The 19003-nt window shown below is 42.9% G+C and overlaps 1 protein-coding gene across 1 annotated transcript in view; it reads left to right on the top strand.

The window, feature by feature from the left end:
* NEDD9 (neural precursor cell expressed, developmentally down-regulated 9) overlaps positions 1-18070 on the top strand; it is a 46011-nt gene extending 27941 nt beyond the window's left edge. Inside the window, exons 3-7 of the mRNA XM_012653177.1 lie at positions 8927-9028; positions 9526-9627; positions 10593-11834; positions 13246-13335; positions 15730-18070. Coding sequence (XP_012508631.1) covers positions 8927-9028; positions 9526-9627; positions 10593-11834; positions 13246-13335; positions 15730-16239 — 2046 coding nt within the window. The 3' untranslated portion in view covers positions 16240-18070. The remainder of the gene's footprint in view (positions 1-8926; positions 9029-9525; positions 9628-10592; positions 11835-13245; positions 13336-15729) is intronic.
* The last annotated feature ends 933 nt before the right edge of the window (positions 18071-19003 follow it).

The raw sequence follows: 19003 nt of genomic DNA, 5'->3' as shown, positions 1-19003 counted from the left end.
CTCATTATGAAGAACTTTTGTTACTGAGAGCTAAGAAAGCACTTCATCCTGGTATTCACTGTTTTCTGCCCAGTTTCTTCTGTTTAATCCTCTTAGATTTTCCAAAGGATTTTGTAGGTCTGGTATCTCTCCACGTGACAGCCACCATGGGAGCTGGCACCCAGTTCTGCCCCATGAGTGGTTTGCCCCTCCAGCCATTCCATTTTTTTCCTCCCAACTAAGCCATGAAAGGTCCCCTATTTAGGAGGAAATAATACCAATAAGCATTTGGGTCCCCAAATTCTCATCCCTTGCCTCCTTTCCATAGTCATGAAAGGGCAATCTGTGGGCATCTCTCTAAAATCCATTTCAAACACGAGATTTAGTGCTCAGTGTCCTGTTGAATTTATTTGGACGTGAAAAGAGCCAAAATGCTTGTGCCTTTTATAGTTTTCATTCGAAGAACATTTTGGTCCATGAGACATAAAAAATGGCTTTGTAGTACCCAACTTGTCACAGGCTGTATCTGGCTTTGTCCTGAGAAAGACCTCAACCACTTGAGGAACCCAGATGTCATTTCCCGGCATGTTCTTTCATGTTAAATGCTCCTAGCTGCTCTCTGGCGCTTGGTCAGTCCATAACTAAATATTGCTTTAGCACTCGCCACACAAAGAGCTTCCTGAGAGCAGCAGGGGAGACATGCTAGGGGCTGAACAATCAAGGCACTGTTTCCGTGGAGTGGTTTGCCTCCCAATGCTGTGTCAAATGAAAGTGACCCAAGAGCACTGCTCCACTTCTGAGCTTTAGGTTGTGTGACTTTTTCCTCGTTTGGGGAAAGAGGCTGGCTGTGATTTAGATGTAGCTAGCACAAGGTTTACTTCTAGCATGAAATCAGGCATCAAAATGATTTCGAAGGAAAGTAAATCACTTCCCAAAAATACAGGGGAAAAAACAATCCTGATGAGCACAAGAGAAGCATTAGGAAGGGTTAACCATGGATGTGGCTCATGAGGGTGTATTTTTAAGGCCAGACTCAGTTTTCATTATATTGTTGCTATGCAAGTAAATAAATGAGCTCACTGCTACACCCAAGCTGGGCAGAGAGAATTTATAGAGAATTAATAAATCCGGGATAGACTTTTCCTCTGGTCATAGAAAAGCAACTAGTAATCGTGGATTTTAAACAGACAAACCTCTATAACTTTACAGTTTCTGAAAATTGGATCCCAGTTCTAATGGGCAGGCAGTGGTAATGGTGATGTTTCTATTCCTTGGGTTTTCTTTAAAGGGAAGGGGTCAAATAGTTCATTTAAGACAAAGAGGTTATTATAAGACCTAATAAATACGGTGGTGGCTCTGTTAATGCTTTTTAAGGGTGTTTAAGTGAAATAAGTCCTTTCCAACAGGCAGGTTTGGAAGTATAAATACTCTTGTTAATGCATGGAACCCAAAGAGAGATAATATAAATAAATCAGGGTCTGCCGGGGGCAGAGATTATAGAGATAGACAGGAAGCAGTCTAAATTTACTTTCCACGTATGCCAAGAAAAATGCAAATATATGACTGCTAATCAGTGAAACGTACTTTTGAATTGAGACATTCCTAGGTCCTATTAATGGCAAGGTTATAAATCTGTAATCATTATGGCACAGGGGCACTTTGTAAGGTCTCGTCAATTACCCGTTATGTTTCCTGAGCACCACCTGGGCTACCTTAGTCCCAACTAGGCCTTAGGGCAGAACACCAGAAGCTGGTTACACATATCCCTGCTCTGCTAGATTCATGGGTCAGCTCCATTGGTCAGTAATCAAGGCATCATCTAGATATTGGAGGCAAAGGATTGTGCAATTCAGAACATTCCAAATGTTGCCTTGGATTGTAGATATTTAGACACAGAATTATGGGACACAGAAATTAGGACAGTTTTATTAGGACAGTTGTAAACTGTCCAAATTCCTGTGTGCTGCAATTCTCTTGGAAGAAAACCCTTCCAAGTAGGATTTCTTACTATTTTTAAAAATTTTGTTAAAATTATAGACAGTTATATTTTTGTGATTTTATAATTTTTGACACAAAGATAGATAGATGGACAGGTAAATAGATAGTCAGATAATGTAGAACTATGAGTAATAATAAGTCACTAGAGCATGACCAATGCTGTTGAAGTTACCAGTGCTCCTCCCCATCCCATCTCTGTCTCTCATCCACTCCACCCAACCCTTTCTTTGAAAGAGTAGGATTTTCCTGTTTGCTTTTTTACTGCTTTGTTCTTGCTTAGGGTTGCTGGTAACCTATGGAAGGAGGGAAGGAGGGAGCTGCTCTGGTGATAACTGTGATAGTGCCAATGCTGATATGAGTGGTGTAAAATCAGAACCCAAGTAACTCTAGGACCAAAGTATTTTATCATTTACTGCTTTGTTTTGAAATTCCATTGCCTTTTCGAGTCAAAACAAGAGAGTGTGGAGGAGAGAGATAGAAGTCCTGACGAGTAGGTGAGCCGCAGGGCTGGCATCAGAAGGAAACATTGCAGAACACAGCAGGAGCCGAGGCTCGCTGGGGGCAGGGGGACTTGCCTCCATGAATGGCAGCAGTCTGCTTCCTTCCCGCTTCCCTTGGTGCTCCATTGAGCTCGCAGCACGCAGCTGAGAAGCTGAAGTTCTGCCAACTGCGCGGCCTCTGCCGCTGCTGCCTGCCCCCGTCCCGGGCACCGAGCCAGTTCTGTGTGAAGATGAAGTGGATGCCCAAGGAAAGAAGCTCCCCAAGTCGACTTGAGGACACTTTGGCTCAAGTGACACCATGTGAACAGAAGTTGCCTTGAGAGGAAATATTTTGCTTCGAAACGTTCCAGAGAGATGGATGTTGTGCCCTACTTCTTGGTGAACCCTGATTGTGGTCTTCCGCTGAAAAGGCCTCATCTGATGAGAATTTCAATAAAGTGTCCTGAGTTTGGGGCCTTGCGATCTTTCTCTTAGATAAAGATCTTTGTCCCTAGGCCTTATAAAAGCACATTTTCTCTGGGGTTTTCCCTTGGAGTGTCTTGAGCTGCTCTGGTGATAATTGTGATAGTACCAATGCTGATACGAGCAGCGTAAAATAAGAACCCAAGTAACTCTAGGACCAAAGTATCTTATCGCTCACTGCTTTGATTTGAAATCCCCATTGCCATTTGGACCTCACTTTGAATACTTTATACATTTGTGAAGATTAATTTCTTTCTGACTTAAATCTAAGAATGATTACATTTTGTTTTCTCCCATGGTTGAATCATGAAACATTTTGAAAGCAAACAGCCTTGAGATCTGTGGTCATTAAGATACAAATAACATCCTTATCATATTAGAAAGCAAGCAGGAATTGACTGTTGTTTGTCTTGTTCCTATTGTCCTGTCTCCTGCATTCCTGGTTATCTTTGATTGTGTGTTGGACATTGTATTTTTAAAATATTTGTAGAAATAATTTAAGGCCTATAAAAATGTTCTCTAGCTCCAGAGAGAATTGTGTTTCCATCTGCCAACCTCATATGCTCACATAAATCTAACTTCACACTTTGAGATGTTCTGGGAAACCTTGACTTAAAGCCTGGCTTCGGCTTATGCAAGGGTGGGCTTGCATCCAGTCAACCCTTACTATTGGATGCAGTCCGTAGGGTCCCGACCCAAAGTGGGGGGTGGTTTATCAAGGTCCCCTACCCTGGTGAGCCCTAAAATCCTAGGTTCCCCCTTATCCTGAGAAGCTGTAAAAAACACAGCATAGCCTCTCAGACTGCTGTTTCAAATCAGCAAATGCCCTCAGGGAAAAATCAGCCTCACCTCTATGCATTTCTTCTCCCTCAAATTTTGACTTAGTAATTCTTTATTATCCTTTAACTCTTAATGCTATTGAGATCTTTTATATCTTTTCTTCATTTTTTTTAAAGTTCTCTTCAGCAGGATGGTTAATCTGAATTACCTAGTCCATGACTTCTGGAAGTCAAACTCCAAAGGTAAAATCTGTATAAGCTAGGTGGCAATTACAATAACAATGGGTAAGGCTTATGGCTTTACTCTACGCCAGGCACTTTATGTACTTCATCTCATTTAATACCCACACTCGCCTACGACATAATGATTACTGTTTCTATTTTGCTAATGAGAAAGGCTCCGAAGGGTCATATTCTACTAGCTAGTAAGTGGTAGAGCTGGGATTTAGCTCCAGTTCTGCCTGGGTCTAGCTTATGTTGTCCATTACCCCCTCTTCAGACCTAATTCTTCTAATGAGCAAAAGACCCAGTTGGCCATGCCCTCTGCTACCTCTGCTTATCAGGCCACAAGCCTGTCACACATCCTCAGAACTAAAGCTGGCATGACTCCTATTCCTTTATACTGTATGTTCCTTCTGATGTCAAGGTAAAAAACAGGGTTTGTTTAGGTTTCTTTTTTCCAAAACTCTCCCCCAGACGTTTCTGGCTTGTGGCTCAGAAGAACCCAGGTGTCCGTGCCATGTGCGGGCTCCACTGGGGAAAAGGAAACCAGATACCACCTAGCTGCCCTCCTTGGCCTCCAGTAGTGGTTTCACCCAACTGGTGGTGCATTCTTCTCTGGTTTCCGATTTCTCAACGTCACCCAACATTCACTCTGCTGTTTTGGCACCACCCTCCCTGGCCCCACGCTACCACGCATGGCTGATAAGGCCCAGTTCTGCTCCTTGTCCCACGTGTCCACTCAACGCAGAGCTGGCTTACCTGGAAACTGAGCTTAAGCTATAGAGGCAGATGATTGTTCGGTACCCTTTCAAGTTCCACACCATCTTGCTTAAGAATAGCCTCGAGTTTTCCTTTAGTCCATCAATGTATTCACTCAATACCTACTATGTTCAAGGTACTGTGCTAGGCCCTGCTGTTTCTATCTAAATGAATAAGAAATGGTCTCTGACTCTAAAATGCTAAGAGAAGAGATGAGATGCACCTCTATGGTCAAACCACAAGTGATAATACCGTTAGAGATGTGTGGATAACAGGCTCCATCAGTTCCGAGGAGGGAGAAGTGTTATCTGTCTGAGAAAGTCTTCACAGGAGAAAGGCATTCAGCCTGGCCTTGAAAACCGAATAAAGTTCGAATGTGAGGAAAGAAAGAAGATCACCTTAGACAAAGACACCGTGAATAAATGCACCAATGTGTGGGTGTGCAGGGCATTGATGAAAACAGCAGTTCAGTCTTGCCAAGGCTTGGAATTGCTGAAGAGTTGGGGCCCTGCCTTCAGAAGCGCTCTGAGTCCTGAGGAAGGGGGCAGAAACACATAGGTAAAGACGAAGACTGGCAGACTAGGGCCCAGAGAGGGACATGTTTAGCTTGGCCAAGATGCTGTTTTAAAAATTTGAGCCGATTTTGAAAACCAGGAGATTTCACATAAAAATCCAGATTTCTGGCTTCCCCTGGAAATTTAAACAATCTGGCGACACAGGCTGCCATGTCTACCTCCTTTCTGTAAGATGTGAGTTCTGTCTCCCCAACACTAAAGCCCAGCTTGTTTCTCCCCTACTCCCACCTGCTAGGCCCTGCGAGCATCTGAGCGTAGGACCCTTGCTGCGCTCCAGGTACACGCCCGGGACCCACACGCGGAAACATCAGTGACGAGCCCCACGGGCCTCTCCGCCGACTGGCCGACTCCCGCACGTGTTGGTTCTCGGTGTTCCCTTGCCTTCCCTGCTCCCCAAACACAGACTTTCATCTTTAAAATTTCAGCACGCGTGGCTCTCACAATTATGAGACATGACGGGATATACAGCATGTCCCCAAACAGCTCCTGCTGCCAGGATCTGAGGCTCGAAACCGTGTGAATCAAACGCCCACTGTCAAAGTGGGGTGGGGCCAGCCGAGTTTGTTTTCTTGTTTTTATGTAAGCAGATTAATGAGAGAACTAACGTAACCCCAGTCTTTGGACTTTTGATCACACCCAACCAGGGCCTAGCCTTGGAGATATATTAAAGGGACTCTCCCGCCTCTAAATGTCCACCGTGTACCCCTCTGTGTTTCACAGCTCTTCTCAAAGTCTCTGTCCTGGGACTCTTCTGTTAGTTGCCGAGAAAGGTATACTAACGTCCGAGGAAGACCGGATTCCTCCTCGGGACAGAAAATCCACATTAGGAAGTGCAAATCCTCTGCTGGGGTAATTGGGGAGGCGGTTGCAGTAGCATTCAGCCACAGAGCCCCAGGAGGCCTCGCCATTCAACCCCCTTCGTGGCAACACTAATGAATGAAGAGGTCAGTTTGGCAATTCCTAAGGCTAAGCCTTTGTAACTATAAATAAACACACAGAATGTAAGGAATGCAGAAAAGAAAAACAAATGGAGGGGAAAAGGAAATGAAAAACCTGATTTGATTTCATTGAGAAAATTAGTTTCAAAATGCCCTTTGTGTAGCAGTTCCTTTAATGCCTAACCGTGCAAATGTCCAGAAGAATTCCTCTAAACTCGAGGCCCCCTTAGCCAGGCCTTGGTGTACATCTTCGGCTAAGGTTCAGTAGTTCTGGGAGGCACAATGAAAAGAGATAGTAGAAAAGTTTTTGTGTACTTGTGTCAAGTAGGAAGAAAAAGCCTTAATAAACCACAAAACCAGAGACTTTGTAAGGTACAGCCTAGTCAGCACTTTCCTCCAAGGAGGAGAGAACACACAGTTGGCATGAAAGTGACCCAAGCAACGGGTTGAGGCAGAGAATGTCCAAAAGTAGAAGACTTCCAGCACCCTGATCTTCCAGATGTTGCAGTGCAGATCACAGTACACCCTGGACGTGTCCGACCAGATGCAAAACGCGGGTCCCATTTAAATGTCCTTTGTGGATCAACGTGAATTAGATGGCAACATTGGGAAGGCTGGAATGGGGGAGACTGTATTTTGTTGGCTTTTTCCCCCTGTGGTTGTCACCATCTGTTTCTCTGAATGCATAAACAAGGAAAATGACTGGTTTGGAATGCAAACTTTTTAAAAACCAGATGACCACAGGCATCCTCTAAATGAGAAAGAAAGAGCAAGTTGGGGTTCTGTGACATTTGTCAGGAAGTGAAATGTTAAATACCAGCAAGCATTAACACTCTCTGCCAGGGAAGATCCACAATGGCAAGGAAAAGCTTTGGCCATGACCTTGCCTTTCTTTTCTGAGGTCGTGCCATATGTTTAAATTTCACCTTGTGCTATTTTCAGACATCAACATCACCCCCTCTACCTCTCTGCCCCCTTCTGTTTTTTTAAACAAAAGATGAACAATTAAGCTGGACTTCAGCATAACTAGACTTAGTTTTCCATTAGCATTATTACTAGGTTGGCAACCTTGGATAAAATCCACTCTTAGAAACTTTAAGGCTGAACAAAAGCTGCATTGTGAGCAAGTTCTATTATAAAGCCAAACAGAGCACTATAAATAGAGGGGCTGATGAGATAGACCAAGGGAAGGTCTTCATTTCTCTCCTGGACAATAGTGAGTGAATTAAAAAAAAATTATATAAGGGTATTAGGAACACAGTGTGTTTTTCTTTAGCAAAGGGCACCCTGCTTTAAAAAGGAAGGTTTGCTATGCACAATACAGTGGCCACTCTATAAAATGGTTCTCTAAGCTCCATGCCAACAAACCTTAAAGCAATAGGTTCTTTTTTTAAACCCGAGACAGTGGAGAGGCTTGATGGAAATGTTCACTGCATACTAATCTCTTTTACCTTCCTTGCAAGAAATGAGTTGTAAGCACTAGGGATTTAAAACCAAATTGAACTCAGGCATTTTAAAGCCCCTGGGGAGAAAGGCATTGGTGCATTTGGCTGAGTTCCACCCATTTCAGCATAAGATGGACGTGGAGCATTTTTCGTATAGTTTTGTAGGAAGCCTGATGCCAGATTCTCACATCAGAGAAAGGATAAAAGATGATGGTTTCTTAGGGAACAACCAACTCTTCCTAATTTGCAATATCTGTTCTCCTCAAAGATGTCTTGGGCAATAGTTGAGGTGGGCTCTGTTCATGATTTGGGGGAGGGGTGGGATTTGGGCATAAACGAGACCCTGGCAATTTAGAAGCCCTTGGAGGATTAAATATATTTCAAAATGAGTTAAGTTCAAGTAATTTCTCTACTGGTGCTTAGGACACCAGTGAGGTATGTAGATATGAGAATAGGCTATTGGGTGAGATTTATTTCACTGGCATTGGTTCCAGATGCCAGAGTCCTGATGAGCATATTTGACTTCTGACATCCCTTGGATGTAGTTACTGTTGGGGGAATGTTTTCTTCCCTGGTGGAAATGAGAAAATGATTAGAGACTAGAGGTCAGGAGACCTGAACTATGTTCTTCGTAGCTCCCTGACTCAGTATTTTGTTTGTTTCATAAATTAGATTCAAACCTCCTAGTAACTTCTAAGGACAGCTCTGTTTGAGCATTGGCTTTGTTTAAAGTACTCTCTTGACCCATGGAATTTTAGTTATAATCATAATAATAATGTCAGATGAAGAGGCATACTGGGGAAGATATGAGAGGAATTTTAAGTGGATAAACTCTATTTGCATTATTCACTTTACAAATAGTTTCAGAGCCTTAAAAAAGAAAAACATTTCAGTATACTGTACTTTGGATGCTCCAGAGGGATCATCTAGGACTTTTATAATTTAAAAATGAGTCTCCCTGAAAGTATATTTTGGGAATTGAGACTTCATCTGATGAACTTTGAGATGATTTTGTTACCATGAAGAAGGGTGATAGAAATATTTCAGGGACTTATTCCTCATTGGGATCCAAGAGGAATTTAAAAAGTTTTCTAACCTGGTGTCTCCTTGTCTCCTTCCTTTTCTCTTTTTCTTCTTTCTTCCATTTTTTTCTGTCTTTTTACTTTGTTATGGCAGAGAAATGAGGGCTGAGTACCTGATTAGAAGGCTAGGAGATTTGCTAAGGACTCAGGCTTGGAATTTTACATCTCTGTGTCTTCTTGCCCACAGGTGATAACCCCAGTGAGGACAGGCCATGGCTATGTGTACGAGTACCCATCCAGGTACCAGAAGGACATCTACGATATCCCTCCTTCCCATACCACTCAGGGGGTACGTACCAGTAACATGGTCACCAGGGGATAGGATCTCTTAAGGCCAGCATTCCTTCAGGGCTATAGAGGAAAGGAAGTTCCCAAATTATGTATGTTTCACATGAAGCAGCTTTATTTAGGTTGTCTAGTGAGTAGCCCTATTAGCCAATATTATTTAAAGCATGTGTTCTGGATTTGCTTGATCAGGGAATTCTAGTCTTTCATCTGATAAACCTTTTGTTGCCTTATCATTTTACTTTGGAAAGTATAAAATTTAAACTATGGTTTAAAGTTACAGTGTAGATATTTCATGTAAGATCACTTTTATATTCAATCTAAATCAAAGAGCACAAAACTTATACAGAAAATTCCGTCAGCCCCTATGACATGGAACATTGCCAAAGATCAGGCCTGTACATAGCCTGATAAATAAATCTATCATTACACACTTAGTAGTGTAACAAGTGACAAGTATAAGACATTTCCATTCTGGGTAACTCGAGTGTTTCTCTTCAGGTATACGACATCCCTCCCTCATCTGTGAAAGGCCCTGTGTTTTCAGTTCCAGTGGGAGAGATAAAACCTCAAGGGGTATATGACATCCCTCCTACTAAAGGGGTAAGTGAGCTACTGCAAAGCAGCAAGAAGGGGGCATGTGTGTGTCTCTGTGTGTCTGTGTGTGTGTGGGGGGGGTTCGTTTGTTGGGCTAAAACAAGAAGGACAAACCCAAAAGGGGAAAAAATAGTCTTGGTGAGACAGGGAAGGAAGGAAGGAAGAAGGAGAGAGGGAGAAAGGAAGAAGGAAGGAAGGAGGGAGGGAAGGAAGGAAGAAGGAGAGAGGGAGAAAGGAAGAAGGAAGGAAGAAGGAGGGAGGGAGAAAGGAAGGAAGTAAGGAAGGAAGGAGGGAGGGAGAAAGGAAGGAAGGAGGGAAGGAAGGAAGGAAGGGCAATAATTAAAGATAACTCTAGGAATTCCATATTTAGGGGCCTCCACTAAAAAAATGGGGAAGCCAGTAAGGAGAGGCAATTGGAAGGGAAGATAATAAGCTCTGTTTAGCAGGTACTAATACATCTTCTATTTACAGAGCGTTTTACAGTTTACTCGGCCCATATGCATGGGTTAACTTCTTTGGCTCCCTCTGTCACCCTCCAGAGCATGTCTGCACAAGAAGTGCAGTTATCCTTATAGATAAGGGCGCTGGGTCTCAGAACATAGTTGTTGTGATGACAGGGACACCAGGGAGAGACCTAGGTCTTCTGACACCGGGTCCGGTGTACTACTCCGTGGCTCCGCCAAGGAGGACACCCAGAAGCTGGTCAGAAACATGGGGCCACGAGCGAGGGCTGAGTGAGCAGCAAGGAGGGTTGCACGTTCGAGTCAGCACCAAGGACCTGGGAGTGGGTCCACTGTGAAAGGGTGAGGGAAGTGAGAACGGCACAGAGGAGAGCCTTGGGAAATGCAAAAGAAAAGGAGCCACAAACAGGACTGAGAATTCTGCACTTCAAGGTCCTGTACTAGTCAGTGTCTGCACCTTCCTCTGAACCAACTGAACAAATAACATTTTGCTTTCTACTCATTCTTCAGGTATATGCTGTGCCACCCTCTGCCTGCCGGGATGAAGCAGGGCCTAGGGAAAAAGACTATGATTTCCCCCCTCCCATGAGACAAGCTGGAAGGCCGGACGTCAGACCGGAGGGGGTTTATGACATCCCCCCAGCCAGCAGCAAGCCAGCAGGGAAGGACCTTCACACGAAATACAGCTGTGATGCTCCAGGAGCCGCGGAGCCAGTCGCACGAAGGCACCAGAGCCTTTCCCTGAACCACCCACCCCCGCAGCTGGGACAGTCCCTGGGCACTCAGAACGACGCATACGATGTCCCCCGAGGAGTTCAGTTTCTTGAGCCGCCCGCGGAAACCAGTGAGAAAGCAAACCCTGAAGAAAGAGATGGTGTTTACGATGTCCCTCTGCATAACCCGCCGGACGCCAAAGGCTCTCGGGACGTGGTGGATGGGATCAACCGACTGTCTTTCTCCAGCACGGGCAGTACCAGGAGTAACATGTCCACGTCCTCCACCTCCTCGAAGGAGTCCTCGCTGTCAGCCTCCCCATCTCCCGACAAAAGGCTCTTACTGGATCCAGACACAGCTATCGAAAGACTTCATAGGCTCCAGCAGGCCCTGGAGACGGGCGTGTCCGGCCTAATGGCGCTGGTCACCACAGACTGGCGGTGTTACCGATACATGGAAAGACACGTCAACGAGATACGCACCGCGGTGGACAAGGTGGAGCTGTTCCTGCGGGAGTACCTCCATTTTGCCAAGGGAGCTGTAGCAAATGCTGCCTGCCTCCCGGAACTCATCCTTCACAACAAAATGAAGCGGGAGCTCCAAAGAGTGGAAGACTCCCACCAGATTCTAAGTCAAACCAGCCATGACTTAAATGAGTGCAGCTGGTCCCTAAATATCCTGGCCATCAACAAGCCCCAAAACAAGTGTGATGACCTGGACCGGTTTGTGATGGTGGCCAAGACAGTGCCCGATGATGCCAAGCAGCTCACCACGACCATCAACACCAACGCAGAGGCCCTCTTCAGACCCGGCCCTGGCAGCTTGCATCTGAAGAACGGGCCCGAGAGTATCATGAACTCAACCGAGTACCCACATGGCGGCTCCCCGATGCAGCTGCTGCATCCTGGTGACCACAAGGCGCAGGCCCACAGCAAGCCATTGCCCCCAGGCCTCGGCAAGGACCAGGCCCCTGACTGTAGCAGCAGCGATGGTTCTGAAAGGAGCTGGATGGATGATTATGACTACGTCCACCTACAGGTAAAGAAGCCAGACTCATCCAACACCTACACTCAACATGCAGGGAGCTGGGACGAACGCCTGTAAGGCTGTTGGGCTGGACTACCAAAGGAGGGAACACGATTAGTGTTAATCCCAGTGGTTCACAAATTTGAGGTGTTGTTGTACAGTAGGAGGAACACTGGACTGAGGCCCTGAGTCCTCAGCTCTAGACCTTTCTCCAGCGCTTCTTATGTGACCAACTTATTTAACATCCCTGGGCCTTAATTTCCTCATTTGCAAAATGAATGATGTACAGGGGTGTGTTAGATCCCACTGATATGCCCCAGGCCAGCAGGACACTCATCAAGTAGGAGAGTGGGCCCCTAATAATAATACCAGAGCCACTTCTATTCGTATTGTAGGATATAGCTCCATATGATATTTTATTTGGGGAAAAAAATGGTTTCACTGTTAAGAAAAAAAATTGAAAACTCCTGCATTACAGAATTTCTAAGGTCCCTTCTAGGTCTATAGTGTGTGTGTGTAACTGCTTACAAACTTAACCCCATCTCACACTTACCTAGAGGATTACTGGGCGTTTGCCAATTGGCCTAGAGCTTAATTTGAGTATGGAACATTGGGCAATCACAGTTGGCCTCCTAGAAGTGGGGATTCTACCAAGTTCCATGTTGACCTGGGATCCTGAAAGCTTGCCCTTCCACTTTGAGGGATTAAAACCCTCTAGCAAGATCCATTATTTAGAATTAGGCTTACTATCTTATTCTGCTATTCTTTTAATATGATTGAAAGCCATGGACTAAACTGAAAACTATTAAACTACCAAATTCTCTTGAGTGCAAGAGAGGGCAAGAAGGAGAACCGAGCCACACCTGGTGTTGAGGAACAGTGTGGGGAGAGTGGCCAGAGGTATTGAACTTTTGCCTGACTGGTTGTCCAACTCTGCACATCGGTATTGAACTTTTGCCTCACTGGTTGTCCAACTCTGCACATCGGGAAATAACTAACTTGGAGTAGAAATCTGCAGATGATCTGAGGCAACCAGAAGTGAAATGCGGACCGCTTTTAGACATGTGTTGGAGGTTTATGGGTTCACATATAATCTCTTAGGAAAGAACCCTGAGAAATAGTGCTGCTTAAGGGGGTTTGAAGGGGACCGTGGGTAGCTCTCCGAAAATGGGAAGGTGAGGCAGATATCGTGGCACCCCACATGGAAATGGGTTTTATTTTTCAGCCTCAGCCTACACAGTGACTCCTAAGTCCAGTAGAGAAGCACGTCATCCCTGTCTGAGTTCACAGGGCCAAACCGGGCATGCGCTAAATTACCAAGGCAGTGGAAAATGACAGAGTATTTACGCGTCCGTTGATGAAATTATTAGCATAAGTGAATCACAATGATGATGTAATGTGTTCTTTATGTTGAAAAATACAGGGTAAGGAGGAGTTTGAGAGGCAACAGAAAGAGCTGTTAGAAAAAGAGAATATCATCAAACAGAACAAGATGCAGCTGGAACACCATCAGGTAAGTTCAATCAGAGCAAAAACTACATGGTGTTAAAAGATTTCCTGCTCAGCAGGGAAGGTGTAACTTCAAAAGATTATGATTTTGATCCTTCCAACACAATGGCATAAATTAGCTCCAACGCGTATAATGGAGTATACGAGCAAAGAGGAGGTCTATGGCCTTGCTAATCCATCTGGGTGTGCCTGGATTACATCTAAATGGCAATTTGTTTTTTAGGCTAAACCTGCATATCTAATATATTAGGACTATTTAAGTTAAGGCTTTTGGCCTCAAGAAAAAAGACCCACTCAAGCTAGCCCAAGCAATCAGGTTTTATAGTAAAGCCATAGTAGGGGAATTCAAGAACAGAAAATGAAGATATAGCCAAGTCTAGTGAAAACTAGGACTGTAAATTCTCTCTCCTTGTACTTCCTTTGCTTCTCTCTCTAAATCTGCTTCATTCTCCCCTATTTTCTGATGTTTCCTCTGCTTACCTACTACTTTGGCCCCTCTGTAACTTTACGTAAATGGCCACTCAAAGCCATCATCCCAGCTCCTGCCCCTGATGGTCAGCTGCCTTCTGTGGTTCATCAAATTCCTAAGAAAGACAATCTGATTGGGCCATTCCCCCCTCCCCATCTCTCTCCTTTCTCTCTCTCTCTCTCTCTCTCATCTCTATCTCTCTATCTCTCACTGACAACATAAGCCTAAGGGTAGGAGGGCAGGATTCAATGTTTTCAAAATATATCCAAGCCCATTTGCCAAGGACCTTGGGCAGGGCATGTCCATTCAGAAGTTGGATATGAGTAGGGTAGATAATGATGGGTGTTGCTAGGACAAGAGTATAAAAATAAAGCAAAATGAACTGAGGATTTTACAAGCCTTTTAAGATGAAGTGAAATGGTGTGTAACATGAAATGGCATGCTGTGTTCAGGAAACCTGAGTTCTAATCCTTGCTTTCTGACCAATCAACTATGTTAAGTCAAGGAACCTCCCTGAACTTCAGTTACTTCTCTATAAAGTGGGAAATTCATCTTGGTGTACCTGGGTTACATCTAAATGGGATTTTTTTTTTAAGCTAAGCCTGCATATCTAACATATTAGGACTACTTAGGTTAAGGCTTTTGGTCTCGAGAAACAAGACCCACTCAAGCTAGCCCAAGCAAACAGGTATTATAGTAAAGCCATACAACAGGGGATTTCAAGAACAGAAAATGAAGATACAGCCGAGTCTAGTGAGAACTAGGACTGTAGGGAAGTTCTACAGTCTAATGGGATGATATATTGATGAACATATTTGCAAAAGCATAAGCCATATGAAATATAATTCATTGTTATTAAATACCTTGGAACGACACCCTGTATCTGTTTATGTTTGCCTTAGTATTTGGCCAGGTAAGGCTGCAGGGCTTTAGGGAACTTGTTGAAATCATAGTAATTTCTAAGAAGAAAGTAGATTCCACAGAAAAGTAAAGCTCACTGTGTATTTCTTGGAGGAGAAGCTAGGTGAGGTTATCCCTGCTCTGACTGATCCCTGCCTCAGGGTGGGAGATTAAATGAGTCCTAACTTCAGGTCACAGATAGTCCTTACCTGCAAAAGAGAGGTCTCTTCTGAGTCTTAGTGGAATAGCTAGAAATTATTATAATTGCAATTTAAATAATACACCAGTTGGGAGCAATGAGGAAAGAAGAAAGTTAATACCCAATGAGTCTAACTCTGGGTGACTCCCTTTTCTTTTTAACAGTTCTGGAGGCTAAATATTATGATGCAAAATTAGCATTCATATTTCCTTAGAAATACTCTTTAACATAAGGGCACATATATTTGTATGCTCTAGTTTTCCCTGTAGTACTGGATTATATCTATAAATCTGGACAGAAAGAGTAGGAGAAATAGAAAAGGGTCATGAATTGTCATTTCATTTGAGCATCTTGAGACAGTCAAGGCTTTCCCCAAGAAGCAGCAAACTATTAATGACTGTCATGTCAAACAGGTCACTACATTTGATTTTCCCTTGCCAATGCTCAACATTTAATAAATATTTACATAGTGCCTATGATGTACCAAACGCTATTATTCTAAGCACTTTGTAAATACCAACTTCTTTATCCTTCATAAAGGTGTAGGTAACAGGGCTGGTTAAACCCCAGGCTGCCATCTAGCCAGAGGGCAGAGGAGACCAATGGTCCAATCATAGAAGGTCTGAGCTGGAGGATTCCTTAGAGACCATCTTTCCCAACATCCACCTTGAACAATTCAGGAAAGCAAGGCAACTTGGCCAAAACCTCGCAGCTAATAAGCATCTGACACTAGGGATTAAAATCCCTGCCTTTTAACTCCAAACCCAAGTTAATTTCCATCACAACACACTCCTTTGCCCTAATGAAATCTACTTTTTTCTTCCTTGCAGCTGAGTCAGTTCCAGCTGCTGGAACAAGAAATCACAAAGCCAGTGGAGAACGACATCTCCAAGTGGAAGCCCTCTCAGAACCTCCCGACCACAAACAGCAGCGTGGGTGCTCAGGACCGGCAGTTGCTCTGCTTCTACTATGACCAATGTGAGACTCATTTCATTTCCCTTCTTAACGCCATCGATGCGCTCTTCAGTTGTGTCAGCTCAGCCCAGCCCCCACGGATCTTTGTGGCACATAGTAAGTTTGTCATCCTTAGTGCACACAAACTGGTGTTCATTGGAGACACGCTGACAAGGCAAGTGGCTGCCCAGGACATTCGCAACAAAGTGATGAACTCCAGCAACCAGCTCTGCGAACAGCTCAAGACTATAGTCATGGCGACCAAGATGGCCGCCCTCCATTACCCCAGCACCACTGCCCTGCAGGAAATGGTGCACCAGGTGACAGACTTGTCGCGGAATGCTCAGCTGTTCAAGCGGTCTTTGCTCGAGATGGCAACGTTCTGAGAAGAAAAAGGAGGAAGAGGGAACTGAGTCAAGGGTTACTAAGGAAAACTGGAAATACTATCTGGTTTTTGTAAATGTTATCTATTTTGTAGATATTTTATATGAAAATGAAATATTTTAACATTTTCTGGGTTAGACAACTTTCAGAAATTCAGGGAGCTGGAGAGGAAAATCTTTTTCTTTTCCCTGTGTGGTTCTTATGTATACCTATAAGTATCTCAGACATCAACTGTACAAAAACTTGTCCACGTGCTTGTGTTTACCTGTGTATTCATGTGTGTTTGTAGATGTTCGTCTGACACATTCCATTTTAAAAACGTGAATTAAGAAGCACCTTAGTAAGCACCTCCAAATGCTGCATTTTTTTTTTTTCCTAGAAAACATCCCAGCTGGTTATAATATTGCTCTCCATGTCCTAGTGATGCTTCTAAGCCTGGCTCTCCCAGATCTGGGAAGCATAGTATATTTGCAAGTGTTCACCTCCCAAACAGTGAACATGCTATGGTTTATTCTTGTTTCGAAACCCTTTCCAAAAGTGACCATCTTGAACACATTTGTGGCCCAAAATGCACACTTCCCACTGAAAAAGGCCTCTTGAAGAGCAAATTTCAGAAAGTATATGTTAATGCAAGCTCTGACATTTCAGGTGCTGGAGAGAGGAGAGAGTATGATTAGAGGCCACGTTCACAGTTAGGATTGGGTTATTTCAACACTGAGAGGAAGCTACAATAAAAGGAAAGCACTTGTCTCCCTGGGACTATTTGATCTGCATTTGTGAATGATTCAGCCAAAGTTTTCCAAAGGATGTTTTTAGAATTGTAAAAACCATATTATCTGCAGCAGGAATTCACAAAGACACATCAGACTATAATTGTCCACAAAAAGGAAGGGACGGTTCCATTGGCCAGTTGTAGTTCAGAGGCATTTCTGACTCTTAACTTGCACTCAGGTGCTACTACCCCCATTACCAGAGGGAAACTGGCCAGTTCCTTCCTCATTGAATTTTAGAGCCATCAGGCCATATCCTGCTCTCTAAGAGAATTTATTGCTTGGTCTTGCACCCTCTTTAAAATTCACATATGCAGACTTGGCACTCAGAGCAGGTGTACGGAGTCCATCTAATTTTTACAACTTTGCGTGGCCAATGACCTTGTGTATAAGGCCAAAGGAACTAACTATCTATTCCGTAGTCTGTCTCCTTATAGCTACTTGTGTTAACAAAGCACAGACACCACAAGCCATCAGACTCATCATAGGGCAAATGCAATACTCCTTACACAGTGGGTAAATGTATTCACATGTTACCAAGTCGAAAAGAATGTTATCTATGATCTTTCAGACCAGCTCTTATTTAATGGTTTTATTCTAGCCTATTTGCAAACACGTTTTTATTTGCAATATATGCCTTGACTGAATTAAGCTTACTTGTTTTGAACATTCAAATCACTGGAACAGGAAAGGGTTTAAGAAAGAAAAATGAATGATCTCAGTAGGATTAAAAAAAAAGTGGTAATAAATTATCATAGAAAGTGCTTTTCAAAACAACTGCTATTATAATTCTCGAAGTTCTACTCTGCCAAAAGAAGATTAAAAGTTGTCTGGAGGAAGGGGGTTGCTGAAGATAAACAACACTTGAAGAAGTTAAAAAGTATGTCCTTATAGATTTCAATGTATAACGTGTATTTCCTAGGAGATGGCAGACTCGATCCAAGCTACATGGTGACATTTCACATTTTTAAAACCAAAATGTTCAATTTGTATTACTCTTTTTGCCATCTTGTATGTAGAGGCTATTTTTAAATCATTAAATTTTTAGATCTCTGTGTTCATAGTCACTGGGTTTTCTTTTCCATATTTCTCTCTTTGCCACAAAATTAAATATTAGCTTATTTTGGCACTCCTAATATAGAAAGTTAAATTATTATTTTATCAATACTATAGGTCTAGAATTTTTTTTAAGGAAAATTGAGGAGGTTTTTTGTATGTGTGTCACTTCCGAGTGTATTTTCATTTAAAGAAAATTCTGGAATCTATGGGCATTATCAAATTCAAATATCTGGAACAAAGCCTATCTTCACGAGAAAGCCTATACGCTGAATCATGGGTAGGATGATTTCTGTTTCCATAATATGGATATTACCATTCATATGGTTTTAGAATCAAAGGAAATTGCTTTTTAATGCTTAACTCTTGTCATTCAGATATGCCAGTGAGATTTATAGAGTATTTATAAATTTATGGTATGATTAATATTTATAAATTTATTGATATTTATGTGTAATTTTGCCCAAACATATAAGTATTAATAGATTTTTGACAAAAATGTCAAGGTACTTCAATAGGGGAATGAAATGTCTTTTGAAAAAATGATGCCAAAACAACTAAATCTCTCTAAGGAAAAAAAAATGAATACTTACATCCTACACAAAAATTAAAATTTGGGTCTGTGATCCACAAATAAATTACAGACCTAAATGTAAAACTTAAAACTCTAAAATATCTAGAAGAAAACGTAAGAGAATATCTTTGTGATCTTGGGTAGACAAAGTTCCATAGGTGGAACACAAGAAAAGTATAACTCATAAAAGAAGAAAATTGATAAACTGGACATTATCAAAATTAAAAACCTTTACTCTTCTAAGGAGACCATTAAGAAAACCAAAAGTCAAGCCAGAGACTGGGAGAAAATATTTGCACATATCAGCTAAGGACTTGTATCAGAATGAGGAGATAAACAATTAAATTTTTTTAACTGGGCAAAAAT

This window comes from Propithecus coquereli, unplaced genomic scaffold, assembly GCF_000956105.1.
Source record: "Propithecus coquereli isolate 6110/MARCELLA unplaced genomic scaffold, Pcoq_1.0 Scaffold416, whole genome shotgun sequence".
Taxonomy (NCBI): Eukaryota; Metazoa; Chordata; class Mammalia; order Primates; family Indriidae; genus Propithecus; species Propithecus coquereli.
The sequence above is the reverse complement of the archived record's forward strand: the minus strand, read 5'-3'. Positions and strand labels throughout refer to the sequence as shown.